The sequence below is a fragment of the Cupressus sempervirens genome, chromosome 9 (genome assembly GCF_028749045.1).
Source record: "Cupressus sempervirens isolate cs-2001-9-10 chromosome 9, ASM2874904v1, whole genome shotgun sequence".
NCBI lineage: Eukaryota > Viridiplantae > Streptophyta > Pinopsida > Cupressales > Cupressaceae > Cupressus > Cupressus sempervirens.
In genome coordinates this window covers 438,015,605-438,041,322 of record NC_143126.1, presented here as the reverse complement: position 1 = coordinate 438,041,322, position 25,718 = coordinate 438,015,605, and the positions used below count along the sequence as shown (strand labels likewise).

The 25,718-nt window shown below is 36.0% G+C and overlaps 1 protein-coding gene across 2 annotated transcripts in view; it reads right to left on the bottom strand.

The window, feature by feature from the left end:
- PUM23 (pumilio 23) overlaps window positions 1-24,548 on the bottom strand; it is a 110,834-nt gene extending 86,286 nt beyond the window's left edge. The window contains exons 1-5 of one of the 2 annotated variants that reach the window (XM_089800506.1): window positions 24,194-24,548; window positions 13,023-13,398; window positions 12,597-12,902; window positions 11,619-11,789; window positions 4,476-4,619 (exon numbers count right to left, since the gene is read on the bottom strand). In XM_089800506.1, the coding sequence (XP_089656632.1) occupies window positions 4,476-4,619; window positions 11,619-11,789; window positions 12,597-12,902; window positions 13,023-13,398; window positions 24,194-24,390 (1,194 nt within the window). In that variant the 5' untranslated portion in view covers window positions 24,391-24,548. The remainder of the gene's footprint in view (window positions 1-4,475; window positions 4,620-11,618; window positions 11,790-12,596; window positions 12,903-13,022; window positions 13,399-24,193) is intronic. The other variant, XM_089800507.1, reaches the window with a different exon arrangement.
- Between the last annotated feature and the right edge of the window lie 1,170 nt (window positions 24,549-25,718).

The following is a 25,718-nucleotide window of genomic DNA, read 5'->3' as shown; positions in this document are numbered from 1 at the left end:
CTCTTTTGGATCATGTAAACTATTGACCATGTCCTTCATTGTCATCTATGTTTTCATGACCAACAGTCAACAAAGAGGCAGTCAAAAGTGAATAGACACATAATCTTTCAGTTGAAAGTGAATGGACACGAAATCTTTCAAGAAGAGCTCAACAATTGTTGATGGCAATGTATGTCCATACAGGTGGACAGAGAAGACAGAGTCAAGAACATCAATGTACTCAATGCTTGCTTTGCTGTCATTTTGATCAATAGCATTCCCGATTTCCAATTGAATGTTAGAATTTAGTGTTATTCTTCCAATGCCATTGCCATCAGACTCATATGGATTGGATAAACTTTTCAAAATAATCTTTCCATGCTCAACGTCTAAAATTAGATCATCCTACTTCTATTAGAATTTATAGTCAGTGATTTACAGTCGGAGTCCTTTTTTATTATGAAATAATTGGAAAATATTTGCTTGTTATTAACAGTGATCAAGAGATCAATTTATACAACAAACTGAATGATATTTCCTTAAGAAACAATCGTAAACAATAGAAACATTCTATTCTAGAAACAGAAAACTAAATATTAGAACCATTCTAATATTTACAGAAGATTACAATAGATAAACAAAAGATTACAATAGATAACCATTAGATACTAAACAGAGATGATAGAAATTATCTATATCGTAATACCCTCCCTTAATGGTTAATCTATCCAGAGCACAAAGCTATCAAAAAGTGTAAAAGGTAAATTATGTCTGCTTAAGGGGCTCCGCACTGTTTTCTATGGGATGTGAACCAGATGCTTAGATAGGGCAGCTAAGTGCTTCCAACATTCAAACTTCATGTGCCCAAACTTGTGGCAATAGTTGCATTGAATGTTTTTCTTCTAGGAGCCTTCTGAATCTAGAGCAAAGGATGTTTGTTGAGAAAACTGTTGATGGTAACAAACCACAAAAAGCCATGATTTTTGAGGTGAAAAATCAATCAAAACCCAACATTACAAAGCTTGGTTTTTTAAGGAAAAACAATAAAACCCAACAGATAATTTGAGGAAAAAATTACAAACCCACAAAGGAATCCCACAAAACTTTACAAATTACAAAATCAAAAATTTTTAAGGGAAAATTTATAGAAACCCATAAAAAAAAGGGGGGAAAGGAAAAAAATATGAAAACCCATCAATTTTTTTTTTTAGGTAAAAACTAATGAAAACCCACCAAAATTTTTAAGGGAGGCAAAACACGAGACTTTGCATGGTAAAGCAGCACATGCAAACAACATGCAAGTACATACAACCCTCAAAAAGTAGAGACCCAGAAAATTTGAAAGGTGACACACAAGAGAGCTCAAAAAACCCAAAAAGAATATGTTGTCAATTTCTGGATTGGTTGGCTTCAAAATGGAGGCACCCAGAAAAATCAGACGACAACCCAGTTGAGCTCTTGAAAAACCCACCAAGAATTAGACGTCAACGGATTCAAATCTTGATAAGTAGGAGATAATTTCCACAGCAAGTCAAATTGTGATATTGCTATCGGGATATAACTGTGTGATTTTGAGTCAAACTCATTGACCAATGTTTCACGAGTAATGATTCAACATGAATCCATCTCTCATGAGAATAAATGGAACACTTAGCACTCATTGGATCTAGGTAATGCTCACCAGGGTGAAGCATCGGGACTTCCCGAGAGGTCACCCATCCCAATACTACTCCAGCCTAAGCGCGCTTAACTACAGAGTTTCCTCCATGGTTAAACCCAAAGCTTGCAACCCCATTTGCAAAACCTTCACCAAGTGTTGTGCCTTATGAACCATTCAATAGAAAGCCCCTTAAGCTCATCAATTGATAAGTAGGAGATAATTTCCACAGCAAGTCAAGTTGTGATATTGCTATCAAGATTTAGCTGTGTGATTTTGAGTCAAACTCATTGACCCATGTTTCATGAGTAGTGATTCAACATGAATCCATCTCTCATGAGAATAAATGGAACACTTAGCACTCATTGGATCTAGGTGATGCTCACAGGGGTGAAGCACCGGGACTTCCCGGGAGGTCACCCATCTCAGTACTACTCCACCCTGAGCGCGCTTAACTACAGAGTTTCCTCATGGTTAAACCCAAAGCTTGCAAACCCATTTGCAAAACCTTCACCGAGTGTTGTACCTTATGAACTGAACAGAAACCCTAGTCAAATTATAGAGAGAATTGGAAGCAAATATGCATATAAATAATTTTGAAAATAAAAAGACAAATAATTTCAAGCAAGAAATTATAATTATTTCCTAAAAAAATTCTAGTATTGGCCCTGATACCATATTACGAAGTAATTGGAAAATATTTACTTGTTATTAAAAGTGATCAAGAGATCAATTTATACAACAAACTGAACGATGTTTCCTTAAGAAACAATCGTAAAGAATAGAAACATTCTATTCTAAAAACAGAAAACTAAATATTAGAAACATTCTAATATTTACAAAAGATTACAATAGATAACCGTTAGATACTTAACAAACATTAATAGAAACTATCTATTATCATAATATTTTTAACATGTCACTCATTCAAAGAGATCCCTAGTAAAATAGTTACAAATTAAGAGAGGTGGATTTCTGCATAAACATTCTCGTGATGGAAAGTATCTTAGATTTTCTAGTCGTATTTAATATTTTACTCTAATTGTGAATGTCATTTGGTATACTGAAAGCATGCAGCAATTTAGACCTCTCAGCTCCACATCTCAGAGCACACATTCAAAACCATTCTTGGATTCAGACAACTTATCTCACATACCGAACTTTCACATGATTTTGGGGCATCTCCATTTGCCATGCAACATGAGTGGATTAGAACATATGATGCAAAATGTCATTCAAAAAATAGCATGTAGATAATAAGTTTTATCTTCCCTAATGCTAAAGTTCATATGAGATCAAAATTCGTAGAAATTGTATTAAGAACTCAAGGTACGGGTGAAATTGTGTATAAGTAAATCAGATCAGCACAAATACTTACAATCTCCACTTCATAGAATGGTTGGCAAGTCCTACAAGCCATTAAAGACATTGTATTTGTATGCATACCCATGATCAATAATTGTCCAACAAATTTAGGAAAATATGAATTAGAGCCTCTGGATAAATACTTTAAAGAAAGAATCATTGTTTACTAGTCATAAGAAGTTTCCTCTACTTGCTGTGTGATCTCTTTGGTATGCAGCAATTGTGAAAAGTATACCTGAAACCTATTGACAGAGTCCAGTCTCAATGTACCTCACTGGATGATTAACTGTCATCAGATGAATGTGTTTTGCCCGCTCAAAGAATAACAAGTAAAGATTACACAACCACTCTGTTTATTTCCAAATTTATCCAACTAGCAATTGGCAAAATTTATTACTCTTCAATAAGGACCGCTGTTGATGAGTTGGCAAGGAACTTTAGTGTTTTAGATTTTTCATACTCCTCCAGTTTGTGTGTTGCCAGTTTCCATCATTTCTCTTGTTGGGCACATAGGTGCTTCATGTTCCAGTGCTGTTTTTTTATGTCAAACCAAGCTTGTATGTTACAAGTCTCTTGTGGTTCCAACCCCTATGAAAAGATCAAGAAGAAGCCTCCTATCTTGGACCAGGAAAAGTTATTCAGGCTATGCATGAGGACTAAACATCATGACAAGAATGCCTCTGGTGCTTGTGTTGTCAGGACCATATGAAGCCTTTTTGCTTAGCATCTTTTTGTTTTCATTGATTGCCAGCTTGGTCTGGATTAGATCAGTTGGTCAGGATTGAAGGAAAGATGTTTCTGAGATAAGTCCTTCAATCGGATTATGGTTCTACAGCAGCTGTGCTTAGATGTAGCATTTCATGCATCTTTCTCTATAGGGGCTCTGTATGTTATGTTGCCAGAATCTTGGCCTCCAGCTCTTGTCAGGATGCATGCACTACTAGCTTCTTATGAAATCTTAGACCTGTTCCTCAAATACTGCTTCTATACACTGATCATTAATGATAATGAACAAGAAAAGACTAATTATTTCAGCTATATATACTTAAAAGATAAAGTTGTTTTAAAATGCAGGTCAGCCCTAATGGGACAAATCAGCTCACAACTCAAATCATAATTATACTAGGTAAGCCCAAAAACCTAAAGCTGATATTTTGAAGTAGAACTTTCAGCAGGTTGTAACGGGGTGTAACACAACACAAATTTCTTAAGGTGAATTTCCTCAATTAGGTTCATGAACTCATTATGGGGTATATTTTACTTCTTTCTAGTATCTACCATGTTGACTTTAAGTTTATTCAGATACGGTAATGGGTTCATAATGCAAATCTTTTATCCAAGAATTTTCCACTAACGACCAGAACAAAAAATTCAGAAAGAAAATTAGTATCCTACTTCACTAAGTTAAATAGCAATGGTGTAAAGCTATAAACAAATTACTAGAAAGTGAGAAACAGCAGGCAGGAGAATATACTTGACCCTCATCTCTTGAAGAGGAAATCAATGATTGCACAACAAAGTTGCCCGATTTATGAGAGGCAATTTCCAACAAGGAATGACGAAAAAAGCGATTAAAAATCTCCATGTAGATATAACCAGGTGCAACTTCCAAAATAACCTGTACAAATAATCCAGAACAAATTTACCATTGTGAGAAGTTAGATTTGCAAATGAAAAATCTAGAAAGAGATCATCCTGAATAGACAAATTAAAAGCTTCCATAAATCACCTCAAATTTTCACATTCTAGTTCTACTAATATGCTAAGTTACCAAGTCGATGCCGATACGAACAGGTTTTGGATGCATCCGGAAGCCCTGCAGAAGCTGGCCGGAACCCTGTGGCTGGCTTCTCTAGCTTCCAAATGCATCCGGAAGCCTATGGCTGGCTTCTCTAGCTTCCAAACACATCCGGAAGCCTGTGGCTGGCATCCAGAAGCCTATGGCTGGCTTCCGGCCAGCTTCCGCAGGGCTTCCAAACACATCCGGGAGCATTCGTGGGCCTAGTGGCCAAAACAAATTTAAAAAACTTAAAAACAACTTAACTTGCCCATTATGCACATGTTGTAATTAATTTTTTTAGGTTTTTTTTTGCTATGAAACCCTAAAACGACCCTGAAGGTGAATGTTGAAGAATTCACAACTCATTTTGGAAATTTGTTTGCACCTACAACCACTTCTCATTTGGTCTCTAGTTTGCATTGAGATTGTGAAGCCAAGTTCAGCATTTTCGAAGAGGATCGATTGAAGGGCGAGAGATAGCTTTCTCAAAGGAGTTTAAATCATTCAAAGTAAGTGATCTATCCCATTCTTGAGTATTTTGATGAATTGTTTTTAGTTTTTGATGAATTTTTTCAAGTTCTTGAAGAAATTTTTTTCGTCTTTTTTCAATATTTTTTTTTGAAAGATATATAGAAGCAAGTTTGGGTATCTATTTTAGTAGTTTTTTCTCACTTCTTTCCACTTGAATGCATGATGTTCATAGTTGTTAGGACCTAATTAAAATTTATTTATTTTCTTATAGAATAGGTTGCAAAAAACTAGGCAAGAATGGATACCGATGGTAGTACTAGTCAAAGTTTAGTGGGAGGCCAAGGAGGGGAAAGGACTAATAATTTCAAAACTGATATAGGTTCTCCTTTGTGGAGACATACAACACGGATATCACAGGTGTCAGGAGGTGGCTCATACTATTGGAAGTGTAATTATTGTCAAAGTAACAAAGGAAAACCTTTCAATAGCTCATATTCTCAGGTGAATCTTCATTTTATGGGCCCTACTGGCAAAGGATTTGGAATGTGCAAAGGCAAAATTGGTACTTAGATCACTAGTGCAAAAATTCTTTCATTTGTAAGAGAACATGAAGCTACTGATGCATTGATCAATAGATCAAAAAAAAGCTACTATCAAGGTCCATCCTCATAGAGCAAGATGCATGCAAACACTAAACCAATTGCATCCTCCCAACACCCATTCTTGCAAGTACCTGTGCCAGGAGAGGATGAGGAAGAAGTGAGAACTTCAACTCGCAAAAGAGGCCCATTGCACACCGCAAAACAGAGGGAAGAGACCGCGCTAATGAAGCTATTGCACGTTGCCTCTATGTGAATGGGCTTCCTTTCAACTTGTTGAGATCACCATATTGGAAGGAAATGGTGGCAACAATCAAAGAATCACCAGCTGACTATACAAGCCCGGGGGTATGAAAACGTGCGTATGACTCTATTGCAACAAGAGAAGTCACATATAGAATCAACCAATCAAAAAAATCTTAGAAAACTTCAGGTCTAACTATTGTGTCAAATGGTTGGAAGGATACAAGAAACCAACCACTGATTAATATGATTGCAGTTTCCCCCAAAGGGACAATGTTTTTGAAGGTTGTTGATTGTGAGGGGCAAGTGAAGGATTCCGAATTCATTTCTAGAATTTTCATTGAGACCATTGAGATGGTGTGTAGTGAGAATGTGGTACACGTGGTCACAAACAATGCCAAAAATTGCAAGGTGTGGGTGCTTTAGTTGAGAGTTGGTATGACCATATTTTTTGGACTCCATGCATTGTTCACTCCCTTAACTTGATCATGCAAAAGATTGGCACTCAAATAGATAGATTGGGTGAAGGATGCCCAGATGGTTGGAAGGATACAAGAAATCGGCCACTGATTAATGTGATTGCAATTTCCCCCAAAGGGGCAATGTTTTTAAAGGTTGTTGATTGTGAGAGGCAAGTGAAGGATTTCAAATTCATTTCTAAAATTCTCATCAAGGCCATCGAGATGGTGGGTAGTGAGAATGTGGTACAAATGGTCACAAACAATGCCAAAAATTGCAAGGGTGTGGGTGCTTTAGTTGAGAGTCAATATGACCATATTTTTTGAGCCCCATGCATTATTCACTCCCTTAACTTGATCATGCAAAAGATTGATTGGGTGAAAAAAAATATACCAAGAGGAGGAGAAGATACAAATGTTTGTGACAAACCACCACATGTCACAATCTATTTTTAAAACATACTCCATTTTGGAGTTGCTGAAGGTAAATTGATTTTTTAAAATTATTAAGTTTCATGGATTTGTAATTTAGTTAAAAATTACAATTTATAATTTTATTGTCAATTGGCATATTGTTAACTTGATTAGGTTGTTGAAACCTGTTTTACATCTCATACAATTGTTATGAGACAACTCCTCAAGGTAAAAGATGCATTGGACCAAATGGTCATCGGTAATCAATGGGACATATGGAAGGCCTCAAATTCAAAAAGAGCACAAAAGGTCAGGGATTTGATCTTGAATGAGAGTTGGTGGACTCGTGTGGCATATGTATTGGATTTCACCGAGCCCATCATGACTATGCTCCATTTTGCTGATACAAATACACCTTGCTTGGGGGATGTGTATGATGGCATGGACACCATGGTTGAGAAGGTAAAACATTCTATACAAGCACATGAGAGTGACCCCACAAAAAGCGAAGCCTTATGCAAACAAGTGCAAGCAATTATCCACCATCACTGGAATAAGATGACTACCCCATTGTAACTGCTTGCATATGCCTTATCTCCTAGGTACTATAGTGAGGAGGTACCTGGTATGCCAGGTAGAGTTCCACCATTTGCGGATGAGGAGATTGCTAAGGGGTGCCACAAAGCTCTTACAAGACTCTTCCCACTGGAAAAAAAATGCATGAAAAAGTGAGGGTAGAATTTGGGCTGTTTGCTTCGAGGTTAAAGCATTCTCCATTCGCACTAAAGGACTAAAATAGAATGGGAGCTGTCACATGGTGGTACATGTATGGTCAACCTTTCAAGCATCTTCAACCTCTTGCAATCAAGGTCCTATCACAAGTAAGTTTTTTATTTTTTTTGTTTTAAACTTTAACGTTTACACTTGCATTCTAAAATGTAGTGTTTCACACATTCTTTAAAATTAATTTGTTTTTCATTTGTATGTTTTGTGACAACTATCTAGGTTGCTAGTTCTTCTACTGCTGAAAGGAATTGGAGTACATATTTCTTTATCCACTCAGTGAAGCGCAACCGGTTGGGCTCCAAGAAAGCTGAGGACTTGGTCTTTGTCCACACCAATTTGTGTCTTTTGTCACGTAAGAACGATCATTACAAGGGGTAACAAAGCTTTGGGATGTAGCCCTTGAGTGTGCGGATTTGGATGCAACACTCCATGATCTTACTACAATCGGAGATGGTGATGATGATAGCGTGGCATGTGGTGCATCTAGCATAAGTGGAACCATGTTTGGTTCAAATGATCTTTCAGCAGTTGGAGATGATGATGAGAAACTGGATTTTCTTGCAAATCCCTATGATTCAAACTCTGATGCAAGTTGATTGAATCTTCAATCAATAACTAAGTTTTTATTTTGTTGGAATCTTGAACATGACCTATTTGAACTTATTGTCTAAGACTAAACCCTAATGTTGGACAAGCATGTATTGATATATCATATGAATTTTGAAATATCTTGAATTTTGATGAAGGGTTACATATCATAGTCATACTATCAAATGATTTGTTTTTGTATATTTCTTGCATTTCTTTGCATATTATACATACATATATACATACATACATTTCCTCCCACATCCATATCCAAAAACAAATCTCCGCATCCCATATCCGCTTCCGGAATCCGCGTCCAAATCAGTAACTTAGCTAATATGCAATTCGTAATGGGATCTTCTCGATGCAATTGACAACTAGGAAACAAACATTTAAATCTAATCCTATTTTAGTTTTTAGTTTTTGCTGGCACTTCCAGTATTGGCCAAAATTTCTTCACACCACTACAGAAATCAAGTTTCTCCTGCTTAAGTCCCCTGGAACACTTTTAGGTCTCATGACTTCTGGTATCTAAGGATGAGGAGATCCAAGGAAAAAAATTAAAGAAATGAGAACAGATACCAGAGTAAATTTGGGTACTCAACCCATCCATTGATGGAGTAATCAATAAAGTATCAACATGAAAACTATCCTTTTGGATGCTGCCAAGCAGTGGTTCTTTCAAAATAAATTTTGATGGCGCAGGTAGAGGAAACCCAGGGTTGGCTGTTGCAAGCATGATGTTTCATTCTTTAACCAGCCAATTTATTAAAAGGGGCCTCTTTCTTTTTAGGTGTCAAGTCAAACAATGAAGCAAAATCTTTAGTTGTTCTAGAAGGGTTCAGCTTAGCTGTCTCGTCAGGGGTGAAAAGTTTGGAAGTGGAGGGAGACTCCCTTCTAGTGATCAACATTTTGAATGGGAATAAGTTATAATACTGGAGACTGCAAAGCATCTTAGAAACAGCTTAGTTTTTGTGCAATCATTTTGAGAAGGATGTGTTTGACCAGTTTCCCTTCTCTGCCAAGCTGAGCAATGATCCAGGTGAGTGCAATTCATGCAATTCATGTATAAGGCCTCCATTCATGACATTGAGAAGAAATCATTGTTCCATTATTTTGATCTCTACCCATATCTTTGAATAAGTGTAAGTAACATAGCTTTAATTGAGAATGGATTTGTTTGAAAGGTCTTTAAGTGGAAATAATTGCCCCCACAATTTTCCTCTGCGCCAATGTACATATTGCACATTTTGCTTGTGCATCTTCAAGCTTATATCTCCCACACTGCAGCAATTTTGCCTTCTGTCTTGTATCATGGTTCTTCTCTGTGCAATGTCTATAGAAATGGGCTTGTTTAGTTTGTACAATGCACCATGAAAAGGGATTTTCATCCAAAGACTTTCCACCATCCTGAAGATCTAACATACTTATGTCTGTCCTAGAGGTTTTGATGAATAATTTATCGTATTCGTTAAATATTAATTTTGTTCTTGTCTCAACCATTTTTCAGACAGATGAAATGATCGTGCAATCAAACTCTGTAACACTGTGTCCTTACAAGGTCTTGATAACCTTCAATTCTCTATCAAACATTTTCTATATATATGTCAACTCACCCAGCTTCAATTGTATAGACAATGGTGTCAGATATGTAGGTTGCCTAAATTAGATAGGCAATGGTAATAGAACAATTGAAGTTCTGGTATGAAAAATAAGAAATGTGGCAGTAAGGAACAAAAATGTTATTCCTATAAAAGTCACGTATATCATCTGCCCAATGTACATAACAAGCTATAGAAGTATAGAGATATGCTTATCATTAAAAATACTCATTGTGGTACTGATCATGACTTGAATATTAAAAAATACACCTAAATGGTGAAAATCTTAAAACACTCAAATACAATAATATGACACCATGGAAACCACCCATTACTCATGTATAATAGATTTTAATGTTATAAAGTTTTTATTTTAATCTTTATAAAGTGTTTAACATAAAAACTTGCCCCTTGCATTGCATTTCTGTAAAGTGTTTGCGCAGTTCCTAGTCCCTCTATTATATCTTCTAGTTAATTCCTTTTGTGTTGAAGCCCAATTAACAGCCTCAACTCTTCCACATAGATGTGATTTGATACAAATGTTGGTACTTAGGCACCATAAAAGAAAGATAATGAGATACAACAGCAAATAGACAAGAATTGCATTTGAATGTGTTAAACATGCAATCAAATTATGCTTGATTGACAAGGCGGTGGTGTTGATGACTTTCTTAAGTGACAAATACATTAATTTTCTTATATGTATCAAATACAATTAGTGCTTTTGTTCTTAGGTGATTGTTTGCAGTTGAATCCAGAAGAAGACTCTTACATAAACATTAATGCTACTAAGTTACTAACAATAAATATATTGTTACTAGCTGGATTTCCAAGTGCCATTGACCTAAGACACCATAAAAGAAAAATAATGAAATACAACAGCAAATAGACAAGCATTGCATTTGAATGTGTTAAACATGCAATAATATAATGCTTGATTGACAAGGCGGTGGTGTTGATGACTTTCTTAAGTGACAAATACATTAATTTTCTTATATGTATCAAATACAATTAGTGCTTCTGCTCTTAGGTGATTGTTTGCAGTTGAATCCAGAAGAAGACTCTTACATAAACATTAATGCTACTAAGTTACTGACAATAAATATATTGTTACTAGCTGGATTTCCAAGTGCCGTTGACCTATTTTGGTCATGTGTGAGCATTGAAATAATTTCTTTCTTTCTGACTGTGATCAGCTACCACTAGATGAAACTGTATTACATGAAAAAATATATCATGCTAAAAAATGCCCAAAATCTTCTGTGTAGATTTCTTGTCGCTTTTGGAGCTTAGATGTCTTGTTCACATTGCTAATTTTGTTATCACCTTTGGTCAGTTTTATTTCTTGTGAATTACTATCATTATGAGTAATCAGTAACTAGGAACTGTTCGCCAAACATGTCAAGTTTAAACCATTATTTTTCCCCTTGCTAAATAAATAGGAACTGTTCCCCAAAAATGTAAAGTTTAAGCCATTATTTTTTCCCTTGCATGAAAATTTACATAGACTTTCCGCAGTAATAAATAACAAGACAATGAAGAGTGCATGCATAACTCAGGTAATAAACAATGTGTTGCTACAGAATAAAAACTTGTGACATTTATGATTTCTGTTATGAAATTATAACCTACAAAAATGAATAACACCCTGATGGAAGTCATAGAGATAGCCATTACCTCCATTAAATGACTGCTAGCTGGATCCATTATAAGATCCAGCACATTCTGGCGTGAAGCGTCTTCTAACATCTTTCCCTCCTTTAAGATGTTCTTTTCATGACAATCCAAAAGGGCAGTAATTACTTTTACCGCTGCTTCATCGTCCCCTTTTAATAATCTCAGAATGGTCTGCAGGCAATAAGTGATTTTTGTTGTAGCAATGTATATAACTCAAGAGGAATCGACTATTTTAGAAAAAAACTAACAGGATTTCTCCGAAGTCCATTTCCAGAAAAAGATATCAATCATGTCTAAGCAAAAAAAAGAATGGACACAAAAGTAATTTACATTCAATTATAGTTCAACTCATGTATATCACTTTGTAGAATACCAAAGATGAATAAACAACACAGCAAAACCTGATGTAGATAATAGAAAAGAAGCTAATATAATCAGATATATGAATAAGAAGCCAAAAACTAAGGCACAGACATCAAGAAGTGTTAAAAAGTTTTAAATGTTTAACAGCAAATTCAAAACAATTATTTATAAATGAAAATATTTCCCCTCTCAAAAAGCAAGCCCTTGGGAATATTGCAAGCAGATTTCCTCAGGTTAATAAAAAAGAAAACAGGGCATTATGAACATTGATAATGAGTAATAATATCTAGATAAAAGATTTCTCAGCAGCTTAGTTGTGTAATTTTAAAAAAACCAATCATAATCATAATCACAAAACAAGGAAAGAATCAATGGCCACAAAATATATCCTTAAAAGAATAGATCAAAAACAAAAAATGGCACTTAACAAATTGATTTGCAGTAAAAATTGGCAAAAGCAACTTTTAAGGCCAGCCATCAATCAATAATGCGATAAAAGAAAAGCAGAAATTATTCTCACCAAATTCAAAAAAGTGTTCCAAGGTTGGTACAGTTAATCAAGCTAAAACTCAGAATTACATAACTCAACCAGAAGCAAGCATGTACAATAATTACCTGAAAGACAAGGCCACCAGAAGTGTCTGCTCGTATTACAGAGATGCTATCTTTGGAATATTCAAGGATTTTGCTAACAATGAATTTTAACAATTTAGGAAAAGCCTGCGACAGTGCAGGGTTGAATTGCTTTGTAGGCATTTGGAATGAACCACTCAACCTGCTTGCTAGAGTTGAGGCACTATTTCTCACATGAAATTTGTCTAGAGACTCGAGCAAAGTACCATTGCAGAGACATAGAAGACTACGCAAAACATGTGATCCATATTGGTTACACATAATATCTAGAACATTTTCAGCAACTTCCTGCAAATCAAATTATTAAAGTTTCCATAATTAATAGTCAAAAGTGCTTTTAATTCCTACCTTTATAAACAATCCTTCAATTCATTATCAATGGACCCAAAAAAAGATAATACCGCATACCTTGCATATATTAGTTAATGCCTCCTCAATGACTGTGTGACTCTCTGTCCTTGCATCACAATCTTGGAGAGCTAAAGCTAGTGATTTCAATGCAGCTTCAGCAACATGTGATCCTGATTGATCCATTGAAATAGAAGGAAAAACTTTGACGCATCTTAATAAAAACTGGCAAAGCTGGTCCCTTTCACAGCTTGAGATGAGATTTTCAAATAGTCTACTGAAAACTTTATCGCACACAAGTTGGAACTCTTTGCCCCGACTTTCTTCGAGAGCATTTGAACAAAGGATAGCCCTCTCCTCTGTGTCAGTGGTACTCTTTGCAAGAAGAGATGATATTTCTGTATAGTACTGAACTGTTTCAGGATCAAGATTTTTCCTGCAGGAGAGAAACCAGAATTTCAACTTGATTATTTAAAGCTTTACCACAAATCCAAAACAATTAAATTCTTCTATGCAAGTTAAAAAATGCAGTATGATTAAAGATCTACCATTGTAAACTTATTACCAAACAAGGCATAAGTACTATCCATGTCTGGGTGCACCATTGATGTTGAGACTCGATTAAATTTGAATAGAATGATTAGGGTGAATTAACACCTTCAAATTCAAACCCTTTTCACAACCTTTTTCACTGGAGAAAAATCTGGTATCAAATTATTACGAGTGTCAAGTTCACAGTCAGCTTCTAGATTGGGCACACTACAAAGCCTTTATTTAGGAGTTTTATATTCTTTAATATAGAGTGCCACATTCAGCAGTCCAAGACTATGTTTAATAGATTCTATTTAGAACAGTTTATTCTCAGATTTGAGGCACCGCTACTTAGGAGTTTGTTTTTCCATTTATTATTTACAAATTTGTTGCTGGTTATTTAGTGTCATTCCCTTTTTTATATTATTTAAGTTGGTCCCAACAACTCCCAATTTAAGGGCAACTTAATAATATTATTATAATTAAAATAAAGCTTATTTTTAAACAATATTATTATAACAAAACCAATTTTGAATATTTAAAAAGAATAAATTTTAAATGAGCAATGTATCCATTCTAGGGCATCTAAGGACAAAAATCTTTGGTAAGTTCAGGGTTTGAGAGGATGAAGACCCTCTTGAACTTGTTGTCGGAATTAGTGATAAAACTCTCATTTCCTATAGGACATCCTCACACAGAGGTTGCATTGAGGCTCATTTTGAAGAGTTCATAGCAAGGTTTACAGCTGGCCAATAGTTTTTGGGCAAATACTAAGGGCGTCATTGCTGATCTCAGAGTTTGGGGCATCATTGATCATTCACTGCCTTCATATCATTCATTGGACTAATATTAAAATCATTCATTGCAGTAATCAGATGTTATTGGGAACATTTTGGACTGATTCAAGATTTGCAAGTGAACTTGGTGATTGGCATTTGAAGATTTCATGTTAGTTTTTCAGAATTCATTGCTGATGATTATCACCATTTTTGGCTAGATCTGGAGTGCCATTTTGTGGAGGAGCCTGACAATATTATTTAATGCCTTACTGCCATCACCACGCCCAAGGTTTCTGATTTATATGTTCTTTCCGCATATTTTGTTCCTAATTCTGACACATTTTCTTGGAGCATCTGAATTCTGGAGAAACTAGATGTTTGGTTGCTAAGATTGGTGATAGTTGGCTATGGCATACGAAAGTTTGTCATGTAAACTTTGATTACATTGTGAAGATCAGTTCTACTAATGTTGTTAGAGATTTGCCTAAGTAGATGAAGCCTACTAATGCAATATGTAAGGAATGTATGATGGAAAAGAAAACAAGATCCACATTCAAGAACAATACATATATTGCAAATGGGATTTTAGATCTAGTTTATACAGATCTAAGTGACCCTACTAAGAGAAGAGCTTGCTGTGGAAAGATATTTCATTCTTTTCACTGATGACTATTCTAGGATGATGTGGGTTGCATTTTTTAAGGATAAATTAGAAGCTTTTAAAAACTTTAAAATCTTCAAAGCCAAAGTTGAGCCTGAGATAGGTTTGAAGATGGAAATGCCTAGGATCAGACAGAGGAGGAGAATTTACTTCAGGAGAATTCAATGCATATTGTGGAGAACATGGGATAAAGAGACAGATGTCAGCCCTTAGAACCCCTTAGCAGAATGGTATAGCAGGATGAAGGAACAGAACAATCCTTCACACTGCAAGGACTATGATGTTGGAAGTAAAGGTGCCTCAAACATATTGGAGAGAAGTTGTTTCTACAGCGTCCTACACTTTGAATAGAGTTCAGATTACGCATGGAATTGATAAGACACCCTATGAGTTATGGTATGGTCATGTGCCTACAGTCAAGTATTTCAGAATTTTTAGAAGCTAATAGCTACCTTAAAGAGATGATGATCTAGACTTGATCCTACAAGTGATGAAGGATTTTTTCTTAAATATTCAACCAAGCGCAGAGCCTATTGATGCTACAATCTCAAATTGAAGAGGCTAGTTAAGAGTGGTAATATGAAGGTAGATGAAAGATTTTGGATTCAGAAAAGAACCTATAGTTATGGATCAGATGATGATGAAGACAATCAGATTGAAATCGCAGAAGATCAGAATAAGAATCAAGATCAGATTGAATCAGTTGAAGAAATTAACAATGGAACTGATGTTGTTGCACAAGAATCTATTGTTCCTAAAACTACAAGGTATGTAAAACTTAATCATACTGAAGATCAAATTAGTGGTAATAAGAATTGAGGAGTTAAGAGTAGAAACGGATTGTTAGAGATGAAATTTGTTTAATTTCTCAAGTTAAACCTATAATTGTTGATGAAACATGTAATGATGATAGTTGGATAAAAATTATGAAAGAAGAATTGGATCAAATTGAAAAGAACAATACATGGATCCTTGTTCCTAGACCTGAAGACAAAATTGTTATCGGAACTAAATGGGTTTCTAGAAACAAACTGAATGGGGATGGTGAAGTAATAAGGAATAAAGCAAGATTGGTTTGAAAAGGATGTTCACAAATCGAAGGGATGAATTTTGATGAAAATTTTGCTCAAATTGATAGACTTGAGGAAATTGGAATGTTTCTTGCATATGTTGCTTACAAAAACTTCAAGGTATATCAGATGGATAGGATGTCAGCATTCTTGAAAGGAGAATTAGAAGAGGAATTATATGTTGAGCAACCTAATGGATTTTCATTTACTTATAGAAGACATGGTTTACCAGTTGAAAAAAGCCTTGTATGGATTGAAGCAAGCTCTGACAGTCTAGTATGCAAGGTCAGATAAGAATTTATTGAAACTTGGAATCGATAAAGGTCTTGCTGGCAGTGATTTGTATTTCAAGGTTAATTCTGAAAGCATCTTTATTGTTGACGTAGTTTTACGTGATATTATTTTTGGTAAAAATGACAAAATGGGTTCAGATTTTGCTAATTAAGTGCAAAAAGAATTTGAGATGTCTATGACAGGTGAGATAAACTTATTTCTTGGTTTGCAAAGTATACAGGCTAAGACAAGGATTTTTATATCACAGTCCATGTATCTTAAGGAATTGCTATAGGAATTTGTTATGGAAGATTCAAAGCCAGTTGAACACCTATGGCTACAAAATATAAATTGACTAAAGATGATGATTCAAAGGATACCAATCAGACAAGACACAGATCAATGATTGGAGGATTCCAATATCTAACTCATACAAGACCAGCAGACATATCAAATGCTGTTGGAAATGCTGCAAGGTTTCAAGCTAAACCAAAGGAATCACATGTTGCAGTTGTTAACAGGATATTCAAATACCTTAAGGATACAGTAAATTTTTGTTTGTGGTATGGCAGAGATAATGATTTTACACTTCATGCATATACTGATGTAGACCGGGCAAGAAATGTTGATGACAGGAAAAGCACTAGTGGAGGCACATTCTTTTTGGGAAGAAGATTAGTTTCATGGTTAAGTAGGAAGCGAGATTGTATTTCACAATCTACTACTGAAGCTAAGTATGTTATTATTGTTATTAATTGTACTCAAGTTGTTTGGATGAAGCAAATGTTGAAGGATATCAGAGTTGTCATTAATGATCCTATTACTATTTATTGTGGTAATTCAAGTGCTATAATTATAATCTATGTTGCATTCTAAGACAAAGCATGTATCAATCAAATATCATTCTTAAGGGAGAAGGTGAATGAGAAAGAAATTAAGTTGTCATATGTGGCTACTAAGGAACACATTGCAGATATTCTCACAAAGCTCTTACCTAAAGATGCCTTGATTATATCAGACGTATGCTTTAGGTCATGGCCCCTCCTATTCAGAACTAGATGATGCAGGGATGCATCAGTACAACAGTCTTAATAGACTTATCTTAAATCCGGACTTGATAATTTGGGAGCTGCTCCTAAGGGGGAGTAGTTGGTACAGTTTGGCATGGATAAAAGGGAGAGATGTCCCAACTTTGCCATTGATGTCAAAGGGGGAGAGATCTAGGTGAAAAACAGAATTATGTAAGGGTGGATGATGTTAAAAAGAGAGACATTCTATGAAAGAAGATAATGATGTAACTTTGTGCATTGATCAGTTTTTCACAACATGTGTTACCATCAATGCCAAAGGAAGACATTATTGGATATTTGGAAAGATTTCTGATAGAATTGTAGCTGGTTACTTTTGTTTATGGTTTGGCTTTAGTGTTTTGTCATTGATGTCAACATATATGTTAGATAGACAATGTACTTGAGTTGATCTCATAGTTGCACCACCCTTGGGGACGAGGGGACAATGGAACAAGGGGGACAAGTATCCGTGACAGGGGACAAAGGGGCCTTATTTTGAGGACTGTGGGGGGACGGCGGGGGGACGGTGGCAAGGTACAGGAAGGGTTGTATATATTATACATATGGTACGTAAAATGCTAGTTATGAAAAGATGTATTACAATATAAGATATAAAGATGTAAAAGAATGAATAATTGAACATTGCATTGAATTGGAACATTGTGCATTGAACATAAATAGTCGAACCAGCAAACAGTCAAACACCAAGAAGTCCCCCCATCTTGGTGGAGGTGGCGGAATCTGGTGGTGCCACAAGGGACGGAGGAACGGAGTCCCCGGTGTGTCCCGATCTCTGCAACATGGGGCTAAAGGGGGGCGACACATCCCTATGTTAATATGGTTGATCTTTGTATTAGATTATTTTGGTGAAGACACTGTTTCTAAGACAAGGGCATGCGTTGATCGGATTATGTTATTGGATGTGTTGAGATAATAAGTTTGCCATCGCAAGTATTGCTGCTTTCATTTGCAGAGGTTTTAGTGAATTTACCGGAGAGTGGTTGCAGACAGTTAATCTATAGAACTGTTATGGACAGTAGTGTAGTATTTTCTTAGGAAAATTTTGGTGGAGCCAAATCTTGGTATACGAAGCTAGTGATATTATTCAAACATGGATATGCACTCACTACTCAATTTGTTCATGGATTGAAGACAAGGAAGACAGATTTTTCTTTGGATAGAAGACGGTGAAGTGTTTCTTGGCCGACTCAATCAGGAAATGTGTTGCTTTTAATTAATGTTGTCATAGCATATTGATAATGTTTGTATGGATTATAGATGTGTCCTATTTGACATGATAATTGTAATGGATGATGTAATTTATTTTGAATTATGGACTCTTGTTAGGCCAACCTAATGAAGAGTTATGGACTTGTTTTTAAGAAGAGGACTCTTTGGTGAATTAAAAGTGTGTGTGTGCTATGATGATGATGCAAAGCTGAGATTGCGAATGTGGATTTGATGAAAGGTTGTGATATAGAGGAAAGTCAGTGGTCATATTTCAGAGACCTTGAGAAGAGGTACTAGTGGAATCTAATAGAGTTGATGCACTTCATTGTAACTGTATTGACAGAGTTGATACTATCAATCAGTTCACTTTTCAGTGGATTGTTGCCCAAATCTGGATTGTTGTCCTATTGCAATTTGATTTTTGTCCCAATCAGAGTTGTTGCCCTTGTTATTTGAGAGTGAGCTCCAGGCAAGTGCCTGAATGCATGTGCATTCCCCATCATCCTTTAACAAAGTTTTATATGTACCGGTACATTATCTAGTGCGTTAGATCCCCACCATGGTTTTTCTCCTAACTAACAGGGTTTCCACGTCAGAAAATCTAGTGTTACGTGTTATGGTGTTATTTCTTGTTCATTGAACTTAATTATCCAAGTTTTGAGATTAATACAATAATTTCACCCACCTGCCTCCGCCCCGCCTCCCTCTCAACAATAGTATATTGTGCATTGTTATTCCTAACACTCACAATCCACAATAAGCTTAGTTGCCCCCTGTTAATGTTTGATCTTATATAACAGCGGCCACGAGAAATACTTTGAACCTTCATAATTTGGAAAATTTGAAAATTCTATTCCTTAAATTCATGGAAGTCCTGCTACGTATCCTCGTGAAAGTTTCTCCAGCTTCTATTTCCCACATACAATATGAAAATATCCAGGTTCAACATTATTAACTTAACTTCTCCTATTCAGTGCAACTTTTCTATGTTTGACTTCCACCTTATTGAACATTGATATGATATGATATGATAGATTTTAATGACATCCACAAGGCTAAAGTAGCCTATGGGACCCACACGATCACCCCCCTAAGGTAGGAGCAGAACTAATCTAGCTGCAAACTTTTGGTTAACTTGTCTCTCCGTTGTTAAAGTTTGATAATCAAAGTCGTCGTTCTCTTCACTTGATCCTCCTCAAATAAGTAGTTCAAGTCCCTGTTTTGTAATATCTTTGTATAACCAGATCTGATGTCACTGTATGCCAAGCAATCTTTGACAAAGCGTTGCTTCGTCTTTACTACTTCCATATTACAAAATAAACAAGTTTTGTCTGCCCATTCTTCTTTTGGAACTTGTCATCTACCAGTTTCACATCGCAGCCGGTGTGAACTAGTTCTGAGATGCGCTATCAACATTTTTGCTCTCCAATTAATAGGTGCTCTTATATATGCCTTTTCATCATGACTAAAAGTGGGGTTAATTTCTTTAATGTAATAAGATTTTTTCCGCCCCATGTGCCTTGTCCATATGATATTGCGAAATTTTCCCATGACAAACTTCTTTATTTCTTTAATACTATCAGGACGAGTATGGATGCTAATATCCCATTTTCGCATTCACTTGTCATTTTGCTTCATCCATGTGTTTTTTCACCTGACAAGTTTTTCATCTACGACTAGCTTGGGCCAGCAATGTTTTTCCAAACCTTGGATTTGCTTTAAATAGCTTAGCATCCGAATCAATGTGACAGCTTCTAGTGGAAAGGAACCCACCTCAGCCAATAAGATCTCATAGGGCACTGTGGTCTTGACTTTGAGATTGCATGTGTTTTTGAATTCTTTCTACCTGTCGTCATTTCTGTTCAGACATACTGTCGCCCCAAACTTCACATCCATATAGAATAACCGGAGTGACCAGCAGACCAAAAAGAGTTTTCATGGTCGTCCAATCCCATAATTCTACATTCCTACACCTATTTTGTAGAGAATATAGTGTCTTCCATCCCCCTTAAATCCTTTTTGATCTGCATGTATCTCAATTGAGTTTGTTATGAAAATCTATACCCAAGTATTTGTACTCCTCCACAATCTCAAGAGGGTTACCCTCAAACAAGAACTCGTCTTGTATACCCCTATTCTTTTTTAGCGAGAAGATCATAACTTTGGTTTTGTTAGTGTTCACTTGCATTCCCAACTCATGGCAAAAACTTTCTAGCACTTTCAAGTGTTCTTTCAAACCTTTAGCCATTCTAGCAAGTATGATGAGATCGTCTGCATATAGAAGCAATCTTATCACAAAGTAAGCCCGCTGTACCCCCTCACCATTAGTCTTGTTTATCCATTCTTCTGACTTGTCAATATAGAGCCCGAATAAGGTTGGAAATAGCGGACACCCTTGTTTAACCCCGATGTTGCTACCAAAATCTTTTGATAGCCCTTCGGTCATTTTGATTTTAGCTTTGACCTGCTCATACAACCTGTGAACAGCAGGCCTAAGTTCTTTAGGAGCTTCCAACTCTTCCATTCTATCCCAATGTTCGTTACGTGTCACTGTGTCAAATGCTTTTTTAAAGTCCACGAAACAACAGAAAGCCTCGGCCCCTTGAGTGTCCCAAATTTTCTCTACCAAATATCTGAGAGTGATGTCATGATCTATAGTAGAGTGTTTTAGTCTAAAGCCTACTTGCCCTTTTGCTCTTTTGCCTTCTATTTCAGCCCATTTATTGATTTTCCCTTCTACCATGCTGCCAAATAACTTTTCAAAGAGTGGATTGATCATGATAGTTTGGTAATTAGAAGGGTTGTTTATGTCTCCGCTTTTGTGGACCGCTTTTGTGGAGTGAAATCACCACACTTGGTGTCCAATTTATAGGGAAGCCTTCTCTATTGATGCTGTTGAAGATCCTAGTGATGTGTGGTGCCAAGGTTTCAGCACCCCACTTTAAGTATTCAGCCTGTAGCCTATCTATATCTTGAGCTTTACCAGCAACTAACCTCCTTATGCCTTGAATAATATCCTTCTAGCTGAATAAATCAGCTATAGTCTTAGTTATCATGGTTCTATGCTCTCTTAAATCACACTCGTAGAGAGTCTTGGCATATTCTAGCCATCTGGTTCCTGTGATGTTGTTCTATATCTATGTTTTTCTCTACTAAAGCTCGTTTCAAAACTTTTTGGGGCTGCTTTTTCCAAGATTAATCAACTCGATCCTTCTCATGTTCACATATTCCTCTTTCTTCTTTTTAATCAGTTGATCATATTCTTTTTGTGCTTTCTCTGTTCATGTTCTTTTTCCAACTCCTTTTCCCATTTTGCACTCCTCATCAAACCATGGATTGGCCGAAAAAGTGTTCTTGTCTTTTCTTTTGGCCTTAGATCTTTTACACTCATTTAGGGCTTTATTGATAGTAAGAACAAGATTATCCTTGTCCATGGAATGTTGTTTAGAAGGCTTGAGATATTTCCCCTGAACACTAGAAAGCCTACAAGAGAGTCTCGAAAAATATTATGGTTTTCTTGTGTCATTAAAACTTTGTCAGTCGGGAGCATCTTCCTCTTCTGCAAAGGTTTTGAGACATTATGTTGATCCTTAATGTGGGTGGTCACCCTTATCGAGATGGGGTTATGGTCGGACTTTAGCTCCATGGGGCATTCCTCTATCTCAAAGTTAGTTATCTTTGAGATAATAGTCTTGTGAGCATATGACATAGTCTACAACACTTTGCCCATCATGTCTTTTGCATGTGATTCCACCCGATTTAGGCCATTTTTTCATACCATTGCATATGACCATGTTATATAGCCAACATAATCCTGGTAATTCAGCCCCACAGTGGTTAACCTTTCCCATGCTGTCCTGCAATGATCCTTCCCATTTTTGTGTCCCCTCTTCCTCTAGCCAAACCAGGTCTTTTCTTTCCTTGCAACCCTCCTTAAGGTTGAGAATTTGGTTGTTCATTGTTCTAGCATTGAAATCACCTATTATCATTATTTCCCCTAGAGAGCTAAAAGCTGCTGGTCTTTTTTGAGTGCAGCAAATGGGTGTTCTCAATCCAATCTATGTTTTTTTATACATTTTTGAGTCTTGTGGGGTGAAGTAGCAGGCAGTCACCATTGTAGAAATCCGATTCTCTATTATTTTTATCCATATATACTGCTTGTTTACATCTTCTTTCTCCAAATTTCTTTAATCAGAACGGTGATGCCTTCATGCCCCTTACCATTTTCTATCTTCTAGTTCCACAGTGATACCTTTTTATACCCCTCAAAATCTGGAACCCTAAATCCATCATGTTCATGAGTTTGGGGTAAGCATAATGATGTCATTATCTCTAGCTATCGGCCCTAACACAAGTCCTCTTCTCCAAGGATAACCTCTACAATTCTAGTTGACTATAGTTAAATGTTCCTAGGTAGGCCCAAGTTCCTATTTATTGTGTGTAATTTTGTCGCTGATTTGGGCTCTGCCATTTTGTAGCCATGCCCATTTGCCGTTTTCTCTTGCTGTTTTCACTTTTTCCCATTCCTTCCTTCTTTCTTCCTGCTGTGTTAAAGTAAGGTCATCATCGAGATATATATGTGTGCCTTTGAGAAATTTTCTATTACTTAAGATGCTGTTTTTGTTTCCTGCATTCTTCATTGTCACTCTAACATGCCTATCCTTGCCTCCTCTTATCCATTTTCTGGTTCTCTGTGCCTGTATGGCTGTTCCATGCCAGTCTAATTGTTATTTAAAGAAATATTTAACTAGATCTTTAATTAGTATGGAAGTTGTCAGTATAATTGAGACTTCGCACACATTGGAACTGACACCCCTCTAATGTGGCAGCGCCACAGACCCTCTAGCCAAGTACATGGAGGTCGGGATACTGAGCCTTTTACGGTCTACAGGGATATGGGATGTGTAATCTGATCAAAAGAATCGCTTAGCATAGGTAACCAGTAACTAACCTAGCTAAAGTAACCCTATACAGCAAGGCTTTAAATAATATATTGGTGAAAAGTCAAACATCAGTATTATAAGCAACCTTTTCGCTTAGATGTCATTCCATCCAAGTTTCCCAGGACTTTTTACTTGGTCTTGTTCATTTTATTCAGATGACCTCAGACAAAATCAAACCTTGATAGGCAGCAGGCACATGAAAAACTATTTGTCAATCTGTAAACACATTTTAACGCACAAGTTTCCCATTCGATCTGTTAGCATCCTTCCTCTTTAGGACAGTCGCACTGCCGCGGTTTGGATGTATTGTAACTGGACTCTAGCTTGTGGTTATTGTCTTATGTAATGTTCAAGCTTCATACTTTACAAGCTATTTACTAATATGGCTGTTGGGATTTCGTCCCCATTGCTCCTCTCATTCGTTCTCGATGTCCATTGTATGAAAGCTATGTACTACTCTGGTATATCACTATGTTGGAATTGTGTTCCTCTATGAATAAGGCAAAAGATGGGTTGCATCATTTGCTTCAATTAACATGGGAAACTGTACAATTAGCTCTTAAAACATTAAAATGAATCAGAACCGTATTCATTTATTCAGCTACACTCACAAAATAGAAATAGACATCAAAGCAGGTCAATTGAACCATGTAGGTCGGTCAGGGAGTCCCTACCTGAGAAAAGATTTTTCAGAAGCTGGAAAATTCTCTTCTCCTCTAGGTTGCTGCTTCGGGTAGTTGTTCCTCTGGTTCTTCATTCCCCCGTAGTCGAAATCCCTTTGCCTTCTATCGCCGCCTTTCATTCTATGTTGATTAAAATCATTGTTATTTTTGGAATGATGAGTTTTCATTGTAGCCGCTGGCGTTGGCATTTGCAGAGGGTGTTCTTATGTACTCACGTCGGTTCGCGAATTTAAAGGAATTTGTTCACCGCTTTGAAACCCAAACAGGCCATACAACAGTACGGCTACTAAGAAATTTCATGAAAGAAATTTTCAGTAGGTGTTTTATGAAACATGATTTTAGGTCACCTGTTTGCTTGCGCTGCGCAGAGGTTTTGGTCTACTATGACGGTGGGCCAGTGATCCTTAGGAGAACGGTCATATGAAAATAGGGAAGGTGCCTCATCTTTTTTTTTCATATGCCCCATTCTCCCTATTTTTATTATATTACCTAGGATGACATTTTATTTAGTCACACAAGGTGCCTCATCTTTTTTTTTCATATGCCCCATTCTCCCTATTTTTATTATATTACCTAGGATGACATTTTATTTAGTCACAGAATTCATTTTTCATGGGCTTATTAAAACAAGGACGCATAGCGTCTAGTTCCTGCCGATGTATAATTTGTTATTGCATTAGTCATATATTTAGTTTGTAAAAAAATTTGAGTTAAAAAATAAATTGTATTATACTTGTATATGCAAATACAACATTGACTAATAAGCTAATACAAAATTTAAAAAATGAAATGTCATTGATACATAATGTATATTGATTTTGTTGCCGTAAAAGAAAAATATAGAAATACATTTAAATCATATGTGACCAAGAGAATATCTACTTTGTATTAAGCAATTAATGATGAGCAAGACAAATAATAGTTTTTGAAAAATAATGTAGAGGTAGATTTATTTTGTTTGGATAATTACATTGATCTATCTTGTGGTACAATTTTTGTCATTATGTGCCAATTTTGTTTTAAATTGAAATAAAAATACTTCAACAATATTGTAGAATGTAAAATAAAATAAAATAAAATAATTTCAAGATTGTTATTGTTCTCAAATGAGTACAAAATATTTATGACACTTTTAAAAATTCATTTATTATTGTCTTTAGAATAAATACATAATATTTATGGTGCTTTTTCAACTTTATTTATTACTCATTTTTTTTCCACATTGGAGTGTATAAAGTTCTTAAGTGAGCCAAAAACACTACTGTAACAAAAAGGAGCCAATCATATTGAAGATAAATATTTTCTCTATTTTTAAAAACTTCAATATATATTAAAACTTTAGAAATCTAAAAAGTTGTTAAAAAATACTCAAATCTCATTGGACAATTAAATGGAACAGTTGCATTTCAATGAATGCTATAGTATCCTGCCTTGGCAGGAACTAAAAATTATGTTACATAAACTAGCACTTGCACTTGAAGAATATGCAAGGGGTAAGTCATAGGAGAACAAAAGT